Source organism: Halichondria panicea, chromosome 9 (assembly GCF_963675165.1).
Source record: "Halichondria panicea chromosome 9, odHalPani1.1, whole genome shotgun sequence".
NCBI classification, from domain to species: Eukaryota; Metazoa; Porifera; class Demospongiae; order Suberitida; family Halichondriidae; genus Halichondria; species Halichondria panicea.
This window is the reverse complement of record NC_087385.1, coordinates 7,030,524-7,050,195: the sequence shown is the minus strand read 5'-3', so window position 1 is coordinate 7,050,195 and position 19,672 is coordinate 7,030,524. Positions and strand designations below refer to the sequence as shown.

The 19,672-nt window shown below is 45.1% G+C and overlaps 3 protein-coding genes and 2 long non-coding RNA genes across 16 annotated transcripts; 2 read left to right on the top strand and 3 right to left on the bottom strand.

The window, feature by feature from the left end:
* Window positions 1–232: 232 nt before the first annotated feature.
* On the bottom strand, window positions 233–1,699 carry LOC135342075 (uncharacterized). The gene is made up of 2 exons (XR_010396747.1): window positions 1,408–1,699; window positions 233–264 (listed from the first exon to the last, which is right to left on the bottom strand). It is a non-coding gene; the product is annotated as an uncharacterized LOC135342075 (long non-coding RNA).
* Window positions 1,700–5,256: 3,557 nt separating this feature from the next.
* On the bottom strand, window positions 5,257–9,683 carry LOC135342007 (uncharacterized). 11 transcript variants are annotated; one of them, XR_010396716.1, is made up of 6 exons: window positions 9,401–9,683; window positions 9,122–9,274; window positions 8,856–8,962; window positions 8,298–8,766; window positions 6,500–7,887; window positions 5,257–6,383 (listed from the first exon to the last, which is right to left on the bottom strand). It is a non-coding gene; the product is annotated as an uncharacterized LOC135342007 (long non-coding RNA). The 11 variants fall into 11 exon arrangements; XR_010396717.1 differs by having other exon boundaries at window positions 8,714–8,766; window positions 9,401–9,673; XR_010396718.1 differs by having other exon boundaries at window positions 8,714–8,766; window positions 8,873–8,962; window positions 9,401–9,672.
* Window positions 9,684–9,810: 127 nt separating this feature from the next.
* Window positions 9,811–14,361, top strand: LOC135341885 (leucine-rich repeat and calponin homology domain-containing protein 2-like). Of its 2 annotated transcripts, XM_064538568.1 has the most exons (17): window positions 9,812–10,028; window positions 10,087–10,231; window positions 10,297–10,423; window positions 10,520–10,625; window positions 10,674–10,813; window positions 10,884–11,053; window positions 11,433–11,490; window positions 11,680–11,751; window positions 11,804–12,123; window positions 12,181–12,226; window positions 12,280–12,333; window positions 12,384–12,444; window positions 12,746–12,831; window positions 12,876–13,160; window positions 13,219–13,356; window positions 14,020–14,100; window positions 14,158–14,361. In XM_064538568.1, the coding sequence occupies exons 1-17, from the start codon at window positions 9,878–9,880 to the stop codon at window positions 14,245–14,247; spliced, it is 2,130 nt and encodes a 709-aa protein (XP_064394638.1). In that variant the 5' UTR covers window positions 9,812–9,877; the 3' UTR covers window positions 14,248–14,361. The 2 variants fall into 2 exon arrangements, with proteins under 2 accessions (XP_064394637.1, XP_064394638.1); XM_064538567.1 differs by having other exon boundaries at window positions 9,811–10,028; window positions 10,520–10,813.
* Window positions 14,362–14,467: 106 nt separating this feature from the next.
* LOC135341896 (tyrosine-protein kinase RYK-like) lies at window positions 14,468–18,316 on the top strand. The gene is made up of 10 exons (XM_064538579.1): window positions 14,468–14,724; window positions 15,454–15,684; window positions 15,743–16,040; window positions 16,092–16,357; window positions 16,660–16,749; window positions 16,796–17,016; window positions 17,115–17,224; window positions 17,285–17,444; window positions 17,778–17,914; window positions 18,069–18,316. Exons 1-10 carry the CDS (start codon window positions 14,607–14,609, stop codon window positions 18,178–18,180), a joined length of 1,743 nt encoding a protein of 580 aa, XP_064394649.1. The 5' UTR covers window positions 14,468–14,606; the 3' UTR covers window positions 18,181–18,316.
* A 22-nt stretch (window positions 18,317–18,338) lies between these two features.
* Window positions 18,339–19,643, bottom strand: LOC135341973 (uncharacterized). Its single transcript, XM_064538666.1, has 7 exons — window positions 19,487–19,643; window positions 19,269–19,381; window positions 19,085–19,210; window positions 18,927–19,032; window positions 18,761–18,879; window positions 18,571–18,707; window positions 18,339–18,513 (listed from the first exon to the last, which is right to left on the bottom strand). Exons 1-7 carry the CDS (start codon window positions 19,557–19,559, stop codon window positions 18,417–18,419), a joined length of 771 nt encoding a protein of 256 aa, XP_064394736.1. The 5' UTR covers window positions 19,560–19,643; the 3' UTR covers window positions 18,339–18,416.
* Window positions 19,644–19,672: the final 29 nt, after the last annotated feature.

The window sequence follows — 19,672 nt, the reverse complement described above, 5'->3', positions numbered from 1 at the left end:
ACTATTTAAACACGGGCTTGCCTAATTTTTTTAGATAGCAGGCAAAACCAGCAAATAAATTATTGCACACTATAATGATGCTAGTCATCTTAATTGTATGTACAGCATGATATGTTTTACCTCCTTCTTTTTTAATTGTCTCGAATGAGCAAAAACATAATCACACTATTTACGACTAACGTTTGGCCTGGAGTCTCCTCTTGATACTTGGTGTTTCTTGATACTTGGCGTCTTTGATGTCTCTTAATATTCTGATGCTCTTGTCTGTAAGAAAAAAAATACTGATTTAACTTAAGAATTTTATTTACCTAAAAAAAAGTGTTGAGCTGTTTTTGAACTTAATACACGCGCCAGGAGAAGAATCGAGGCTAATTACTACCAGTCTCGATTTCAGGCCGCGACAAAAAATAAAAAGCTGCCATAGCAGGCGGCTTACATACACACAAGCTACAAGCTAAAGCCAGCGCTCAGCTGTAGGAGGCTTGAAGCTGACATTGGGAAGCTGACATTGGTAGGATTGAAGCTGGTAGGCAGCTATACCAACACTTAGACACTGACCTGACACAAGCTACTTCGATCAGGCAATTAAGCTAACACAAAGCCAGTGCTAGCTAACACAAAGCTCTACAAACCTTATAGCTTGGAGCAGTACTGGGTTAGGTAGAGGAGATCTGATGGACATAGAGGCTGCTGGGTTCCTCAGTAGAGTATAGAGAAGGTAGAAGAGAACTTGAGGTAGAGCAGAGGTAGAAGAGGCTGAATAATGAGCTAGACTGCTGGGTTGCTAGTTAAACTAAAATTGTTCTCACTAAGGTTTCTCCAGCATTACCTTACAAGGTAGTACATCACATTCCATATTACAGAGTCTTGGCAAGGTTTCTCCAGCATTACCTTATTTGGTAGTACAATACATTCCATATTACAAGAGTTTAAAGGTTCATAACTGTCAACACATTCAGATGACTAATAAAGATTAATGTGCTAAATTGCTGTATAAATCATTGAAATTGCGGCACAAGTTCATAATGAATTAGCATACACTCGCTTTGGTTGTTCCACCCTAATTACTGTACACCCCTAGAGAGTACAGAACAAGGTAAACAGTGAACAGTAAGGTATCATGTCTCAGAACAACATAGAAGGACATGTGGCATGCTCGGTACGATCATGTAGCTATTCTGCTGTCCAATTACCAGTAAGTGTCATTGCGCCCTCTGTTCCGATTTATAAATCCCAGGGTCACAGCTAGTCCCTAAGGCAGGGCCTAGCACAGGCTCTACATCACCCTGAGGCATGATCCCAACTGTACAAAGCTCTAATCAGTACTAACCTAGATACAAAGATAATGGGCCACCTGCCATGCACACAAGCTCAAAGCTATTTTATAATTAACACACAGTAACTTACCCACTGGAATAGGTAGCACTCAATGGAGGTTTCCTCCTGTTCAGATGATGGAGTGGTTGGTTGATCCATTGTATGGTGGTACTCCCTCCGTTGCACATGAAGAGAGAGAGAGGGATAGAATAGTCACCCATACACCACACAGCTACAAGCATAAGCACAGCATACACTCGCCTTGGTTGTACCACCCTAATTACTGTACACCCCTAGAGAGTACAGAACAAGGTAAACAGTAAACAGTTAGGTATCATGTCTCAGAACAATATAGAACCTGTGCCAGGACATGTGGCATGCTCGGTACGATCGGGTCATGACAACGTAGCTATTCTGCCTCATTCCTGTCCAATCACCAGTAAGTGTCATTGCGCCCCCACTGGGCAGTATTGCTCTGTTCCGATTTCTAAATCCCCTGCCTTCAGGGCTACCGATACCGCAACGCGATGGCAGGATCCCAAAAGCAAGGAATCTAGAAATCAAACAGAGGCTATACTGTCAAGTTTTCCCAAAGGTAAGGATCGCTCAAGACGCTCGACTTGCTGATCATACAACAGGTCAACAGGGTCACAGCTAGTCCCTAAGGCAGGGCCTAGCATAGGCTCTACATCACCCTGAGGCATGATCCCAACTGTACAAAGCTCTAATCAGTACTAACCTAGATACAAAGATAATGGGCCACCTGCCATGCACACAAGCTCAAAGTTATTTTATAATTAACCTTACCCACTGGAATAGGTAGCACTCAATGGAGGTCTCCTCCTGTTCAAGTGGCAGGATGATGGAGTGGTTGGTTGGTCCATTCTATGGTGGTACTCCCTCCGTTGCACATGAAGAGAGAGAGAGAGGGATAGAATAGTCACCCATACACCACACAGCTACAAGCATAAGCACAGCATACACTCGTACCACCCTAATTACTGTACACCCCTAGAGAGTACAGAACAAGGTAAACAGTAAACAGTTAGGTATCATGTCTCAGAACAATATAAAACCTGTGCCAGGACATGTGGCATGCTCGGTACGATCGGGTCATGACAACGTAGCTAATCTGCTTCATTCCTGTCCAATCACCAGTAAGTGTCATTGCGCCCCCACTGGGCAGTATTGCTCTGTTCCGATTTCTAAATCCCCTGCCTTCAGGGCTACCGATACCGCAACGCGATGGCAGGATCCCAAAAGCAAGGAATCTAGAAATCGAACAGAGGCTATACTGTCAAGTTTTCCCAAAGGTAAGGATCGCTCAAGACGCTCGACTTGCTGATCATACAACAGGTCAACAGGGTCACAGCTAGTCCCTAAGGCAGGGCCTAGCACAGGCTCTACATCACCCTGAGGCATGATCCCAACTGTACAAAGCTCTAATCAGTACTAACATAGATACAAAGATAATGGGCCACCTGCCATTATTTTATAATTAACACACAGTAACTTACCCACTGGAATAGGTAGGAGGTCTCCTCCTGTTCAAGTGGCAGGATGATGGAGTGGTTGGTTGGTCCATTCTATGGTGGTACTACCTCCGTTGCACATGAAGAGAGAGAGAGGGATAGAATAGTCACCCATACACCACACAGCTACAAGCATAAGCACTCGTACCACCCTAATCACTGTACACCCCTAGAGAGTACAGAACAAGGTAAACAGTGAACAGTTAGGTATCATGTCTCAGAACAACATAGAACCTGTGCCAGGACATGTGGCATGCTCGGTACGATCGGGTCATGACAACGTAGCTATCCTGTATCATTCCTGTCCAATCACCAGTAAGTGTCATTGCACCCCCACTGGGCAGTATTGCTCTGTTCCGATTTCTAAATCCCATGCCTTCAGGGCTACCGATACTGCAACGCGATGGCAGGATCCCAAAAGCAAGAAATCTAGAAATCGAACAGAGGCTATACTGTCAAGTTTTCCCAAAGGTAAGGATCGCTCAAGACGCTCGACTTGCTGATCATACAACAGGTCAACAGGATCACAGCTAGTCCCTAAGGCAGGGCCTAGCACAGGCTCTACATCACCCTGAGGCAGGCTCTAATCAGTACTAACCTAGATACAAAGCCACCTGCCATGCACACAAGCTCAAAGTTATTTTATAATTAACACACAGTAACTTACCCACTGGAATAGGTAGCACTCAATGGAGGTCTCCTCCTGTTCAAGTGGCAGGAGTGGTTGGTTGGTCCATTCTATGGTGGTACTCCCTCCGTTGCACATGAAGAGAGAGAGAGAGAGGGATAGAATAGTCACCCATACACCACACAGCTACAAGCATAAGCACAGCATACACCCTAATTACTGTACACCCCTAGAGAGTACAGAACAAGGTAAACAGTGAACAGTTAGGTATCATGTCTCAGAACAACATAGAATCTGTGCCAGGACATGTGGCATGCTCGGTACGATCGGGTCATGACAACGTAGCTATTCTGCATCATTCCTGTCCAATCACCAGTAAGTGTCATTGCGCCCCCACTGGGCAGTATTGCTCTGTTCCGATTTCTAAATCCTATGCCTTCAGGGCTACCGATACCGCAACGCGATGGCAGGATCCCAAAAGCAAGGAATCTAGAAATCGAACAGAGGCTATACTGTCAAGTTTTCCCAAAGGTAAGGATCGCTCAAGACGCTCGACTTGCTGATCATACAACAGGTCAACAGGGTCACAGCTAGTCCCTAAGGCAGGGCCTAGCACAGGCTCTACATCACTCTGAGGCATGATCCCAACTGTACAAAGCTCTAATCAGTACTAACCTAGATACAAAGATAATGGGCCACCTGCCATGCACACAAGCTCAAAGTTATTTTATAATTAACACACAGTAACTTACCCACTGGAATAGGTAGGAGGTCTCCTCCTGTTCAAGTGGCAGGATGATGGAGTGGTTGGTTGGTCCATTCTATGGTGGTACTCCCTCCGTTGCACATGAAGAGAGAGAGAGGGATAGAATAGTCACCCATACACCACACAGCATACACTCGCCTTGGTGGTTGTACCACCCTAATTACTGTACACCCCTAGAGAGTACAGAACAAGGTAAACAGTAAACAGTTAGGTATCATGTCTCAGAACAACATAGAACCTGTGCCAGGACATGTGGCATGCTCGGTACGATCGGGTCATGACAACGTAGCTATTCTGCCTCATTCCTGTCCAATCACCATTAAGTATCATTGCGCCCCCACTGGGCAGTATTGCTCTGTTCCGATTTCTAAATCCCATGCCTTCAGGGCTACCGATACCGCAACGCGATGGCAGAATCCCAAAAACAAGGAATCTAGAAATCGAACAGAGGCTATACTGTCAAGTTTTCCCAAAGGTTTGGATCGCTCAAGACGCTCGACTTGCTGATCATACAACAGGTCAACAGAGTCACAGCTAGTCCCTAAGGCAGGGTCTAGCACAGGCTCTACATCACCCTGAGGCATGATCCCAACTGTACAACGCTCTAATCAGTACTAACCTAGATACAAAGATAATCCATGCACACAAGCTCAAAGCTATTTAATAATAATATTAACACACAGTAACTTACCCACTGGAATAGGTAGCACTCTCTCCTCCTGTTCAAGTGGCAGGATGATGGAGTGGTTGGTTGGTCCATTGTATGGTGGTACTCCCTCCGTTGCAGAGAGAGGGATAGAGTAGCCATCATGCTGCCATACACGTACACAGCTACAAGCATATTTAAAGCGCAGCACTCATAGTAAGTGGGCGGGGCTATTCTTTGGGACAAAGGGCGACTCATTCATGAGACTACTATATCATATGCAGGCATGCATGTGGGACAAAGGACGACTCATTCATGAGACTACTATCATGCAGGCATGCATGATTCCACTATAATTAATGATTAATTAATGGCAAAATTATTTTTATTATATTAATGGCAAAAATGCAGTTAGGTGTCTATTATTGTGTGTCAGTCTCTTAGTTGTCCTGCGAGTGTCCATAATTATTCAATCCATGGGCAAGGGAGGGCAGCAAATTGTATCATGATCGTAATAAAAAGGCGTATTACATGGTATAGTAGAGTCTGTCCCGGGTGGTGTGCTGTCCTAGCTGGTAGTAGGTAGGTCTTGTAGTGTTGGTTAGTTGGTGATGCTGGCTCTTAGTAGAACTTGCTGCTCCCTCCGACTAGGTGTGGGGATAAAGACACGGATGATGTGTGTACTGTACACAAAAACACAGCATGTACGACACAATGCATGGGTGGAGGTGTGGTCAAGAGGGTTACCATGTATGGGGGTGTGACCACATATCAGTACAGTGAGTGGGGGTGTGGCCCCATATACACAGGATGTGCAGGTACAATGTGTGGATAGAGGTGTGGTCTGCACTGATAATAATGAAGTGATTCCATATGACCAGGTGAAAAACATAAAACAACCAAACCGACAATAATACTAGACTATAGAATGAACTAAGAATGAACTAATTAAGAATAAGCTTAGCCTGCGTAAGCAAGTTGAAGGAAGAAGCTGAGCAGAACAGAAACCGATCCAAACAGTGGCATACATTAATTTAGTGTAATAATTATACAGAATAACTTCTCCTGCATTGGTCCATCAGAGCAGTGGAGCCATCATCAGATCATTGCCACCATGGGAGTCCTCTCTATACAAACTTACAACACACTTCATGTAATATAAATGGAAGAAACTCCCACGCACCATGCAAAGCTATGGTTTCCTGGCATTGAAATATGAACAACTATACAACATTTCTCGAGGGCTCAAATAACGAACTTTTACGCTACACAGTAGTAGAGGTCAATGCATAAGTGGAGTTAACTACCTAATGCTGGTACAATAATAAAATACAACTTCTTAAGCCAAGAGTAGAAGAAATGTTTTAAACTGGCTAGTCAATTGCATCTGACCCAAAACAGAGAGTACCGTACAATAATTATTAGACTATACCTTGTGTGGCCGACTCCCTCTGTTTAGAGTAGCCTTTCCTGTCAGAAAATAACATACACTGCCTGCAGATTGAGTGATGAAGAAAGGGGAGCTCAAGATGCTACTCTACAGTCAATTACTGATAATGTTGCGAAATGTACAAGCAACAGAATATTCGTACATGATACAGTAACTGGACCTTTGGTGTCTATTATTGTGTGTCAGTCTCTTAGTTGTCCTGCGAGTGTCCATAATCATTCAATCCATGGGTGAGGGAGGGCAGCAAATTGTATCATGATCGTAATACAAAGGCGTATTAAGTCCCGGGTGGTGTGCTGTCCTAGCTGGTAGTAGGTAGGTCTTGTAGTGTGTTGGTTAGTTGGTGATGCTGGCTCTTAGTAGAACTTGCTGCTCCCTCCGACTAGGTGTGGGGATAAAGACACGGATGATGTGTGTACTGTACACAAAAACACAGCATGTACGACACAATGCATGGGTGGGGGTGTGGTCAAGAGGGTTACCATGTATGAGGGTGTGACCACATATCAGTACAGTGAGTGGGGGTGTGGCCCCATATATACAGGATGTGCAGGTACAATGTGTGGATAGAGGTGTGGTCTGCACTGATAATAATGAAGTGATTCCGTATGACCAGGTGAAAAACATAAAACAACCAAACCGACAATAATACTAGACTATAGAATGAACTAAGAATGAACTAATTAAGAATAAGCTTAGCCTGCGTAAGCAAGTTGGAGGAAGAAGCTGAGCAGAACAGAAACCGATCCAAACAGTGGCATACATTAATTTAGTGTAATAATCATACAGAATAACTTCTCCTGCATTGGTCCATCAGAGCAGTGGAGCCATCATCAGACCATGGGTCTGTACAAACTTACAACACACTTCACACTTCATGTAATAAAAATAGAAGACACTCCCACGCACCATGCAAAGCTATGGTTTCCTGGCATTGAAATGAGAACAACTATACAGCATTTCTCGAGGGCTCAAATAATGAACTTTCCCGCTACACAGTAGTAGAGGTCAATGCATAAGTGGAGTTAACTACCTAATACTGGTACAATAATAAAATACAACTTCTTAAGCCAAGAGTAGAAGAAATGTTTTAAACTGGCTAGTGATTGAAGGCAATTGCATCTGACCCTAAGTACCGTACAATAATTATTAGACTATACCTTGTGTGGCCGACTCCCTCTGTTTAGAGTAGCCTTTCCTGTCAGAAAATCACATACACTGCCTGCATTGAGTGATGAAGAAAGGGGAGCTACTCTACAGTCAATTACTGATAATGTTACGAAATGTACAAGCAACAGAATATTCGTACATGATACAGTAACTGGCCCTTTGGTGTCTATTATTGTGTGTCAGTCTCGTCCATAATTATTCAATCCATGGGCGAGGGAGGGCAGCAAATTGTATCATGATCGTAATACAAAGGCGTATTACATGGTATAGTAGAGTCTGTCCCGGGTGGTGTGCTGTCCTAGCTGGTAGTAGGTAGGTCTTGTAGTGTGTTGGTTAGTTGGTGATGCTGGCTCTTAGTAGAACTTGCTGTCCCTCCGACTAGGTGTGGGGACAAAGACACGGATGATGTGTGTACTGTACACAAAAACACAGCATGTACGACACAATGCATGGGTGGGGGTGTGGTCAAGAGGGTTACCATGTATGGGGGTGTGACCACATATCAGTACAGTGAGTGGGGGTGTGGCCCCATATATACAGGATGTGCAGGTACAATGTGTGGATAGAGGTGTGGTCTGCACTGTATAAAAATTAATGAAGTGATTCCGTATGACCAGGTGAAAAACATAAAACAACCAAACCGACAATAATACTAGACTATAGAATGAACTAAGAATGAACTAATTAAGAATAAGCTTAGCCTGCGTAAGCAAGTTGGAGGAAGAAGCTGAGCAGAACAGAAACCGATCCAAACAGTGGCATACATTAATTTAGTGTAATAATTATACAGAATAACTTCTCCTGCATTGGTCCATCAGAGCAGTGGAGCCATCATCAGATCATTGCCACCATGGGAGTCCTCTCTGTACAAACTTACAACACACTTCACACTTCATGTAATATAAATGGAAGACACTCCCACGCACCAGTATTTCACATGCAAAGCTATGGTTTCCTGGCATTGAAATGTGAACAACTATACAACATTTCTCGAGTGCTCAAATAACGAAATTTCCCGCTACACGGTAGTAGAGGTCAATGCATAAGTGGAGTTAACTACCTAATGCTGGTACAATAATAAAATACAATTTCTTAAGCCAAGAGTAGAAGAAATGTTTTAAACTGGCTAGTGATTCAAGGCAATTGCATCTGACCCAAAACAGAGAAGATCATCTAGTACTGTACAATAATTATTAGACTATACCTTGTGTGGCCGACTCCCTCTGTTTAGAGTAGCCTTTCCTGTCAGAAAATCGCCTGCAGATTGAGTGATGAAGCTCAAGATGCTACTCTAGAGTCAATTACTGATAATGCTACGAAATGTACAAGCAACAGAATATTCATACATGATACAGTAACTGGCCCTTTGTCTCTCAGAGGTAGATCCACTCCATCCCCGGCCAATAATCCTCCTCGATCAGAAAGCCAGCATTCTATGTTGCGGCCTGGAAGGCTAAGAATCATAGCACCATCCATACACACATTCAGTACCCAATGAATCATTACAATATGAAATACAGCAGATAATTGTATAGTGATGTAACTAACTAATGGCTGTGCTCATTAAAGGGGCTGAATACCAGAAGATAGTACACTACACTACATCACTTACTTTCCTGTCGTATCTTGTAGTGCTCTTATATATACGTACGTCAGCAGTGATAAAAATTAAGAGTGGGGCGTCCCCCATAAAAGATGAAATGACAATAAAATTATAAGAGTGATTGAATGCTGAATCCTGTGCTGTGCAGCGTTGAGTAGTTATCTGTGAGTAAGACATGAGAGAACAATATAAGGACAGTATACACAGAGCTACTTTAACACAAGGCTGTCACTATTAATATCCAACTACTACCTTGCTAAAAAAATATCCAATAGCTATAGCGCTCACCAAAAGGTACAAGGAGACAGTCGACAGGGGCGAGTCGCCCCGGCAGGGTACACCTCGTCTTTCTCTCTCTTTGTCTCATGGCTGCAAATGACATGTGCTCTAGCTCTAATGACATGCGTGACAACTAACTATATTCATTTGTGTACCACGAGGTAGGCAGCCATAGGCAGCCAAGCTAAGTCTCATGATTCTGAAGGACCAAGAGGGCATCCTGTGTGCAGGAGCAGCCCCACCCATCTTTAGAGACTGAGTGGGTGTTGACCTCACGTATAGCGCGAAATTTTCTAGGCACTTATATTTCTCCTTGAACATAAAAATGTTTGGGGAATGACTGCTTACGGGAAGCCACGCCTTTAAATGTTTGACGTTGGAGTAGAACAATTTTTGTGGCTAAAGTAGTGGGTGGGGCTGGTCTGTGTGCACGTGACTCTCATCACAATAAAAAGCTATAGCTAGCTAGCTAGCTGAGCTCGAGCTATGGCACACGTACACCAGCATCAGAGACCCATTGACAAAGAATTTGAGGATGCAGACGACACTGGAGTGCTTACTTTAACAGGGCGGAACCTGCGAACCTTCCCTGTGGTAGCTCAAGACCTCGTGGACTACCTGGAGATTGTTGAGGCCGGTAAGCTCTCACTGTGTATATGGGCCAACACACACACACACACACACACACACTATAGATTTCTCAAAGAACAGGTTTGATCGCTTACCAAAAGAAGTGGTATCTTTCAAGAGCTTGGTGAAGATCACATGTCATCATAATAACCTTCGCTACATTCCAGCTGAGATGTCTACTCTCCCAGAGCTGCGAACAGTGGACCTTAGGTGAGGACACACACACACACACATACACAGCCCCTCCGACACACACCTCTGACACACACACACAGCCGTAACTTTATTCAGACGGTTCCAGTGGAAATCTGTCGAATGAGACTTAAATCTCTGAATCTGAGCAACAATCGCCTGTTGTCCATCCCTGTAGAGTTTGGGAAGCTGACACACCTCCAATATTTGGTTAGTCCCGCACACACTCAACTCTCATAAGGTACTTGGTTAGTCCCGCACACACACACACACACACACCCTATTACCTACCATTCTCCTCCTCAGAACTTGAGCTGCAACAGTCTCCAGGAGCTGCCTCCATCCTTTGCAGAGCTCTCTGCTCTTCAGTATTGTGACCTGCATAGGAACGAGCTCAAGGATCTTCCAGAGGGTATATTAGCCATGAACTCTGACCCCGTATCTTATGTGGTGTATACAGATCTCTATCAGCTGACTGAGTTACAATTCTTGGATGTGTCTTCCAATCAGATCACTCGATTGCCTCCCAGTCTCCGGAATCTTACCAGTATTCAGGCTTTGCGGGTAATGGACAATCCTCTCGAGTCTCCCCCCTCACAAGTAAGTCCTCACACACACGCCCCCTTATAAGTAAGCCCTCCCACAAACACACACACACACACCACTACAGCTGTGTCTGCGTGGATTGGTACACATGTTCAAGTATTTGGAGGAGTTGGACAAGCGAGGCAGTGATTCCAGTCTCGCCTCATCACGAGACTCTAGTATGAATAGACGCAGGACCAAACAACGCCCACTCTCCACAAGACCAGTCTCTGAGAGCACACCTGTCAAAAATGGGTGTGTACTTACAACACTACCCTAACCGTGTGTGCTCATTGTGTGTGTACTTACAACACTACCCTAACCGTGTGTGCTCATTGTGTGTGTACTTACAACACTACCCTAACCGTGTGTGCTCATTGTGTGTGTACTTACAACACTACCCTAACCGTGTGTGCTCATTGTGTGTGTACTTACAACACTACCCTAACCGTGTGTGCTCATTGTGTGTGTACTTACAACACTACCCTAACCGTGTGTGCTCATTGTGTGTGTACTTACAACACTACCCTAACCGTGTGTGCTCATTGTGTGTGTACTTACAACACTACCCTAACCATGTGTGCTCATTGTGTGTGTACTTACAACACTACCCTAACCATGTGTGTGTTTGTAGGGGACAAGTGGGTTTGTTAGATGACTTCACAACACTGGTCAACAAGACCTTTGGAGACGTAAGCCCTTTTAAATTAGTGTGTGTGTGTGTGTGTGTAATGTGATGGTGTGTGTGTGTGTGTAATGTGATGGTGTGTGTGTGTGTGTGTGTGTGTAATGTGATGGTGTGTGTGTGTGTGTGTGTGTGTAATGTGATGGTGTGTGTGTGTGTGTGTAATGTGATGGTGTGTGTGTGTGTGTGTGTGTAGGGGGAAGGTACGCCCACTGGGGGCAATATGCACTGGAGTGTGGCTCAGTTCATGACAGAAGACAAACCTCCAGTGAGTCCTAGTAAGTATGTGTGTGTGTGTGTGTGAGTGATAGTCCCCACAGAGCCCACTCTTGGACCAGAGCAGAGATGAGTACAGAGAAGCTTCACAAAGACTCTATAAGCATCAAGAGAAAAACAAGAGCAAGGTTCAGCGATCAGCTTCACCACCTGTGTCAGGAATCAAGGAGGAAGTGTTAGTTGCGGGAGGTTCTAATACTTTACCTAAACGCAAGAATGAGGCTCCTCTGGAAGATGGGGTTAAAGGTCGTATGTTGCCGGGGGAAACGCAGCCTCGCAGTGGATCATGGAACTCCCACACACGCAATGCAAAGGCTGTCCTGCCCAACAAATACAGTGCCACCCCTCCAGCAGAAAGGGCCAGGTAGGCACCCCACTGCCACTGTGGGTGTGGGTGTCATTGTGTGGCTTGATTATACAGGTCTGCCAATGTCAGTGATGAGGAGAAAGCTCGCCGTAATTCACCGGTATGTGTTTCGGTCCACCCACACCTCATACACCACCCACACACCTCACACAGGCGCACCGCCCACAGTCTCTGGCTGCAGAGTCTCCCAAGAGAGCTAGTAAACTGGTAATTGTGAGACTACAACTTCAAATGTGTGTCATGTGTTGTGTGTGTAGGGTGGTCTAGAGGTGACCTCTGGTGGTGGACAAGGTCATAGTTCAGGAGCAGGAGGTCATCGTAAGCTCCCATCACACGAGTCTACTGTCTGACACTAACATTCCTAGTAGCTTAGCAATCAACCGCCCTATATAGACTATGAGTCATGCTGTACATATATATACCATGCGTTGTAGTGTCAAGTGAACATGTGTACTAGTGGTGTTGTGGTTAGGGTTAGGCTAATGCGTGGTATATATATTGCAGTGTGTACACAGTGGGGGAGGGCAGTACATGTCAAGTGCTTGTGTGGGAGGAGGAATTAGATGGCTTCAGGGTGTGGATGTTTATAAGAGCTTTATTTGATTGTTGTGTAACTCAGGCCCTGAGAGCGATCGTGAAGGCAGCATCACTCCAACCAATGAGACTCCGCCCATTATTGACAGTGGACCAACCACACCCACTAAGGTAACACTATGTACACTGTGTGGTTAACCAGGTACTCTGTACAGAAAGCTCCACATGACGCAGCCCCTGTCATTAGCATGGTCATTCAAGAGCTTGAGGGATCCCCAACAGTTAAGAAACGTCGTCTCCCCCCGGCAGAGGCACCCCCCATAGTGCCGCCCCCCACAGAGCTAGTAGTGGAAGCTGATTGGACAATGGCAACTTCTCCACGGAAGAAGAAAGAGAAAGATGTATTCAAGTTTCTCAAAGAGAGTGATACCAACTACACCATTCGCCGTCAGCAGCTACAAATGAATCTTGTCTTGGAGAAGAATCAACACGTCAAAAAGGTGACCTTAATTTATACCCTGTGGGTGTGTGCACTAACCCTGTGTGTGTGTGATACAGGCTGTGGAGGGTGTGTTAGGTGTGGAGCTGGCTGATGATGTGGGTGAGTGGGTGTCAGATGGAGTACTCCTCTGTGAGCTGGTCAATAAGTTACATCCTGGTACTATCACCACCATCAACACACCTCCTGTTGGTCAAGTAAGCTCCCAGCTCTATATCTATAATACCGTATTAGCGGGTAATTTTCAATTTTTGCATGAACTGCCTAATTAAATATATTTTTCTAAATACTTGTGCAATAGATAATAATTAACGCCAAAAGCCCTCTTTCTATTAATCTACCTGTAGGCCAGGATGCAATAGGATATGGAGTAGTTTATATCAAGAGTTTATGATAGAGAGAGAGTATCGAACGTAGGCATACTGTGCATCAGATGTATGCGGAGAGTAACGTGACTTCCTGTATCTGTCACAAGCTTGGAATTTGCACACTGACCAATCCAGTGTGGGTGATGTAATCTATCAAGAAAGTAGATTACATCACCCACACTTGGATGGGTTGATAGATTACATCACCCACGCTTGGATTGGTCAGTGTGCAAATTCCAAGCTTGTGACAGATACAGGAAGTCACGTTACTCTCCGCATACATCTGATACACAGTATGCCTACGTTCGATACTCTCTCTCTATCATAAACTCTTGTTTATATCTATACCAACAAGCAGTAGAATCATTTGATTTTCATACGATGCTCTACAATACGAAAAATATCCACCATACGAAAATAACCCGCTATACGGTCTCCTATATAATTATACACTATATAATTATACACTATGTTATGTTGTGTGTCTTGCAGAAAATATCGCGTATCAAGCAGACCATCAACATCTCTGCTTTCATTGATGCATGTAAAAAGCTTAAAGTTCCAGAAGAGGAGGTAATTATAGGCAGTGATTACTACCCCCCACATAGTTATCATTCCCCCCCCACATAGCTGTGCTCTGCAGGGGACATTATTGACGTCAGAGATCCTATTAGAGTCATCACTTGTCTACAGCGTGTACTAGACTCTGCTGGGAATTAGTCACACTTGCCTAGATTGTTTTAATCATGATGGAATTTATATATTATTGTGTAGTTAGTTCACTATCATTGCAAATTGTATTGTCAGCAGAATATCGCTATTTCGAGAGCAGAATGAGAGTAAAATCGCAAACATTACTCGCAGATAATTAGAAAATGGAACATTCGAGGCCAAGAACAAAGCCGTAAGTAATTCGTTAAAATAAAAAGATAAGCAATGAAACATTGAAAAAACCATCAAACACTTTAAAGCCAAGTTAACTGTACTATACTAGCGACGTACGTACGCTTGAAGCTGTGTACATCTAGTGGGAGCTCTGTCCTGTTTCTGTAATAAATAAAGGCACTCGAAAGGCCAATATGTGGAGTCTTGGACATGTCTTATGTATTTGCTGTGTGTGTGCGCTTGTTGGCTGTGAAGTCATCATAAGCTGGTCTATTCCTGTGGAGGAGACACTGCGACTGGGCCTCTCCCCTGGTGAGTGAGTGTGGGCCACCACCCCCTAGGCCTTGGCCTTGGTGAGAGTGCCCCCTGGCCTGGGCTGTTTCTGTGAAGTGTTCTATATTCACTCAAATAACGCAACCACTTTGTGTACAGCTATTGACATAATTACTTGGGGTCCTACGTACATAGTTAGCGGGTGCCAAAGAGTTGTTGAGTGTTCCCACATAGTGTGTGGTTGTGGTCGGTTAAGAGCTGTGTGGTCGCCATGCAGTTAATTAGTGACTGATCAACACCTGTGTACTACCACCTGTGTGTGGTGTATGGTGTGTGTGTGTGTGTGTGTGTGTGTGTACTGTACATGTGTGTGTGTGTGTGTACTGTACATGTGTGTGCTGCATGGTGTGTGTGTGTGTGTACTGTAGGTGTGTGTGCTGTATGGTGTGTGTGTGTACTGTAGGTGTGTGTGCTGCATGGTGTGTGTGTGTGTACTGTAGGTGTGTGTGCTGTATAGTGTGTGTGTGTACTGTAGGTGTGTGTGCTGTATGGTGTGTGTGTGTACTGTAGGTGTGTGTGCTGTATGGTGTGTGTGTGTACTGTAGGTGTGTGTGCTGTATGGTGTGTGTGTGTACTGTAGGTGTGTGTGCTGTATGGTGTGTGTGTGTACTGTAGGTGTGTGTGCTGCATGGTGTGTGTGTGTGTACTGTAGGTGTGTGTGCTGTATGGTGTGTGTGTGTGTACTGTACATGTGTGTGCTCTCTGTAGGACCGTTATTCCTCATCTCAAACAACAGTTTCCGTGAGAGTCCTCTTGAGTTACCTCAACTAGCAGTAGACAGCTACCTACAGAGTCAATGGACAGCTAGTGATGAGAGTGTAGGCTCTGAGGCATCACGTGTCTACTATACCTTCAGTAGCAGCTCTAGCAATGAGGGTGTTTTCAAGGAGGTCACTTATCACGGCATTACCAGCGAAAGTTACTTTTATTATGACCGAGGTAAGTGGTTCATTCTCAGTCACTGTGCATGTGTGTGTCACTCTCTCCACTGTTGCAGGGTTCAACCTGAGCTTTCCCTGTGTGTCCCCAGCTGTTAATGGAAGTGCTCAGTTTCAGCTGTTCTTTGAGATTGACGCAGAACCTAATCAGAGAATAGTTCTCAAGGGGACCAAGAATTGTGACTGCTCAGACTCTTGTCTCACTAATGGAGGCAATTCTGACTCTAACTTACCATTCTATATTGTCATTGGCTGTGTGGGAGGTCTCATTGCTGTGGTGATTCTAGTGGTTGTATTGTACCATTGTATCATGTGTCGCACATTAGTGGCTCAGAGGAGATCAGATCTTGAGGAGGAGTAAGTCACACCTCACACACACCTCACACCTCACACACACTTTCCACACAGCCCTACAGGCCTATCTCTCACAGACGTCATCAATATGAGTAGTGTATCTGCCAGCAAGTCCTTCACTGTTGGGGTTAGATCATACATGACTGGGGGGGGTCTCACTACAGATATGCCTGTATCAGACCTCAAGTCTAGTCCCCGTCACTCCCACTCATCCATCAGTGTGCCCCCTGCACTCAATAACAGTCTGCGCAATCTCCACTCATTCAGAGATCTATTTGTACATCGCAAGAGAATCTCTATAGGAGTGGTTCTCACTGAAGGTGGGTGGTGTCCTAGTCTCCCTCCACACTCTCTCCCTCCACACTCTCTCCCTCCACACTCTCTCATTCCTTCCACACACTCTCCCTCCACACACTCTCATTCCCTCCACACTCTCTCCCTCCACACTCTCTCATTCCCTCCACACTCTCTCCCTCCCACACTCTCTCCCTCCACACTCTCTCATTCCCTCCACACTCTCTCCCTCCACACTCTCTCCCTCCACACTCTCTCCCTCCCACACTCTCTCCCTCCACACTCTCTCATTCCCTCCATGGTGGTGTCCCACACTCCAACACTACAGGTGTCTTTGGAGTCATTTATGATGGTTACCTTAGCAATGCAGAGGATGACGTTGAAGGGGTGACTCCTGTCATTATCAAGACTGTTAAAGGTATTGATAAGTATATTGTGTGCACGTGTAATAGTGTCCCCTACAGACAATACACCTGAGATAGTGGTGCGCTCATTATTGGAGGGTGGTGCTGCACTGCGCCATGTCCCTCATCGTCATCTCCTCCCACTACTGGCCTGTCATGCTTCTGATTCTGAGCAACCAATGCTACTCTTTCCTAAAACTGCTCTAGGAACACTCAAGACAGTGCTGTTGCGCACACGTGACAACAAGACTACTCCAGGAGGCTCTCAAAAAGGAGCCTTGGTAAGTGCCACCTCCTATATCTTAATAATCACATGGGCTATAATTGTGTTTTGTAATCATGCCTGTCTGTTTCGTAATATCTATCACCCAACCAACAGGCTCTAAGCACTCAGAACCTGGTCATGGTAGCTGCACAGATATCTAGAGGAATGTACCACCTGACAAAGAAGGGCCTCACTCATAGGGACCTGGCAGCCAGGAATATCTAGTAAGTGCCCTACCAGTAGTGTTGATGTGAGTAGTGATGGTGTGTTGGACCCTCTCCCAGTATTCACCAGAACCTCCATGTGCGTATTGGAGATCATGGGCTGAGTTGGGACCTTTATCCAGAGGAGTACTCTCAGATGCCTGATGGGGAGATGTGTCCCGTCAAGTGGATGGCAGCTGAGGTGCTCACTGACAGAAACTACTCGCACTATTCAGATGTGGTAAGTGCCTAATTGTGTAACAAAAGCAAAGTCCATGGTAGCCAACTCTGATAGGCCGTAATTAATTTGTATTCAGATAGTCCAATTACTGGTCTAATTGATGTATTCAATAGCTCTCAGAATTACCTTTCCAATGGTGTGCTTAGATACCAGTTTTATGATTAGTCAAAATTCACCAAAAGCGAAGGCTTATAATTATTATTATTATTATTATTAGCCTTGCGCGAAATTCATCTGTTTTGATAGCTACATGTATTGTTCAGAGCTTGTAACTTTATGTCAAATCTGATTGATGCATTCAGCTCCATATCCCCCCCCCCCCCCCCCCCCCAGTGGTCTTTTGGTGTGGTTCTGTGGGAGATCATGACTCTTGGGAAGATTCCTTATTCTGAGAACACAGCTGAGGAGATGGTGGCCCTTTTGACTGCAGGACAGAGGCTCTCACAACCCAAGAACTGCCCTGATGACTTGTAAGCCCCCCCCCCCCCAACAACCGTGTGTGCGTGTGTGTGTGTGCGTGTGTGTGTGTGCGTGTGTGTGTGTGCGTGCGTGCGTGCGTGCGTGCGTGCGTGCGTGCGTGCGTGCGTGCGTGTGTGTGTTGACTGACTGTCCCTGTGTATGCAGGTTTGTGCTCATGGGTTGGTGTTGGGCCCTCACACCCACTGACAGACCAAGATTCAGCCACCTCACTCTAAGACTAAAAGAATTTCATGAGAAGATCTGTTCATTTGTGTGACATATAATACGTACACTCATAATCATGGTGTACACTATATCTGCTATCCCATACAATCACGCATTCATCAGTCCATGCATCTATTCACTCACTGCCTGCATTGTTCTACCACTGTTTGTTGTTTCTCGTGTCAAAATTGATTGTGTTATAATAATAAGTTAGGGAACGTGCTGATAATTATGATTACATAATAATTACCGCACAAAATAAATCACAAAAAAATAGTATTGATGGTTTCATTGTGTAATGTCCAGTACTTGAGCCATTTGTGGGGAATTGTGAGACACAGGATTGCAAGTCCAGGCCTTCAGTCTAACATTGTAGTCCAAGAACCTGTAACACATACCAGCATGTGACTGTGGGGGGTATACACACTGTGGGGGGTCTCACCATGAGTGTAGGTGGGGAGGTAATCTTGGAGGGTGTCCTGTTGGTCCCGGGGAACAGGCAGACTTTAGATCTGAGAACTTATTTTCTATCTCTTTTTTGAAGTGTGTCATTGTCTGGGGCAGACAACTCAACGCTTGCTACACATGGTCACTGTATACACCGGGTGGGGATTATATAGAGGGCGGCTTACATAGAGGAGGGCGGCAGTGTGGGCAATGTACTTGTGAGAGGGTGATGATGTCAAGTCTGTCTGAATAAGTGTGGCCAGTGTGGACACATTGTGTAAACTGCTCAGATGAGACCAATAGCCTGGAAGCCAACTAACACACATGGAAATAGCACATAACAACACTCACTGTCCATGATGGGACTGTCAACAGATGCCAGTTCTTGTTCAGGCTCTTGCAGATAGAGCTCCATGCGAGGAAACAGGTACCCTATTCCAGACTCTCTTAGGTAGCTCTATAAGGAGTGTGAACAGTATCTACTGCTGACAAGACTAACAAGTACTGACCTCCAGAGCTCTTGTTTCCCCAGCCTTGTCGAGGGTGTCTCTAATGTGCCCAAGGAGAACGTTACTCTGATGGCTGCTACCTTGTTCAAACCACACCCTCTTTCCTCCGCCCATCACCTCTCTCTCCTACATACAGTACAAAGCATGTTGAGGGGTTCAAGACAATAGGGGAGTAGAAATATACGTTGGTCTGCAGTAGAATGGATTCCAGTTGAACGCACAGTCCCATTATTTCCATGGAAATGACCTTTGGACCAGACGTCAGAGTCCATAGTGGCTCATTTAATTGTATGTGAACTGCATGAATGAATTACAAAAGAGAGCTGTGCGTGTGTTAGCTGATGGGGGACCGGGAGTGGGTGTACACACACACAATCCCCATCATACCGTCAATAATATTACCTTCATAAGAGGACTGATAGATATAGGGAGAGGCAAGCGCGGGCCAAGCCAGAGCCACCAACGGAGTCCCCATTGTTGTCTTCTTGCTTCTTCATGTAGATCTACTATAGTGTAGCCTCGAATCCAGGCCGATTAAAATTCGTACATGTATTTTAATCGGCCTGGTCTCGAGGCTACTACTCTAAT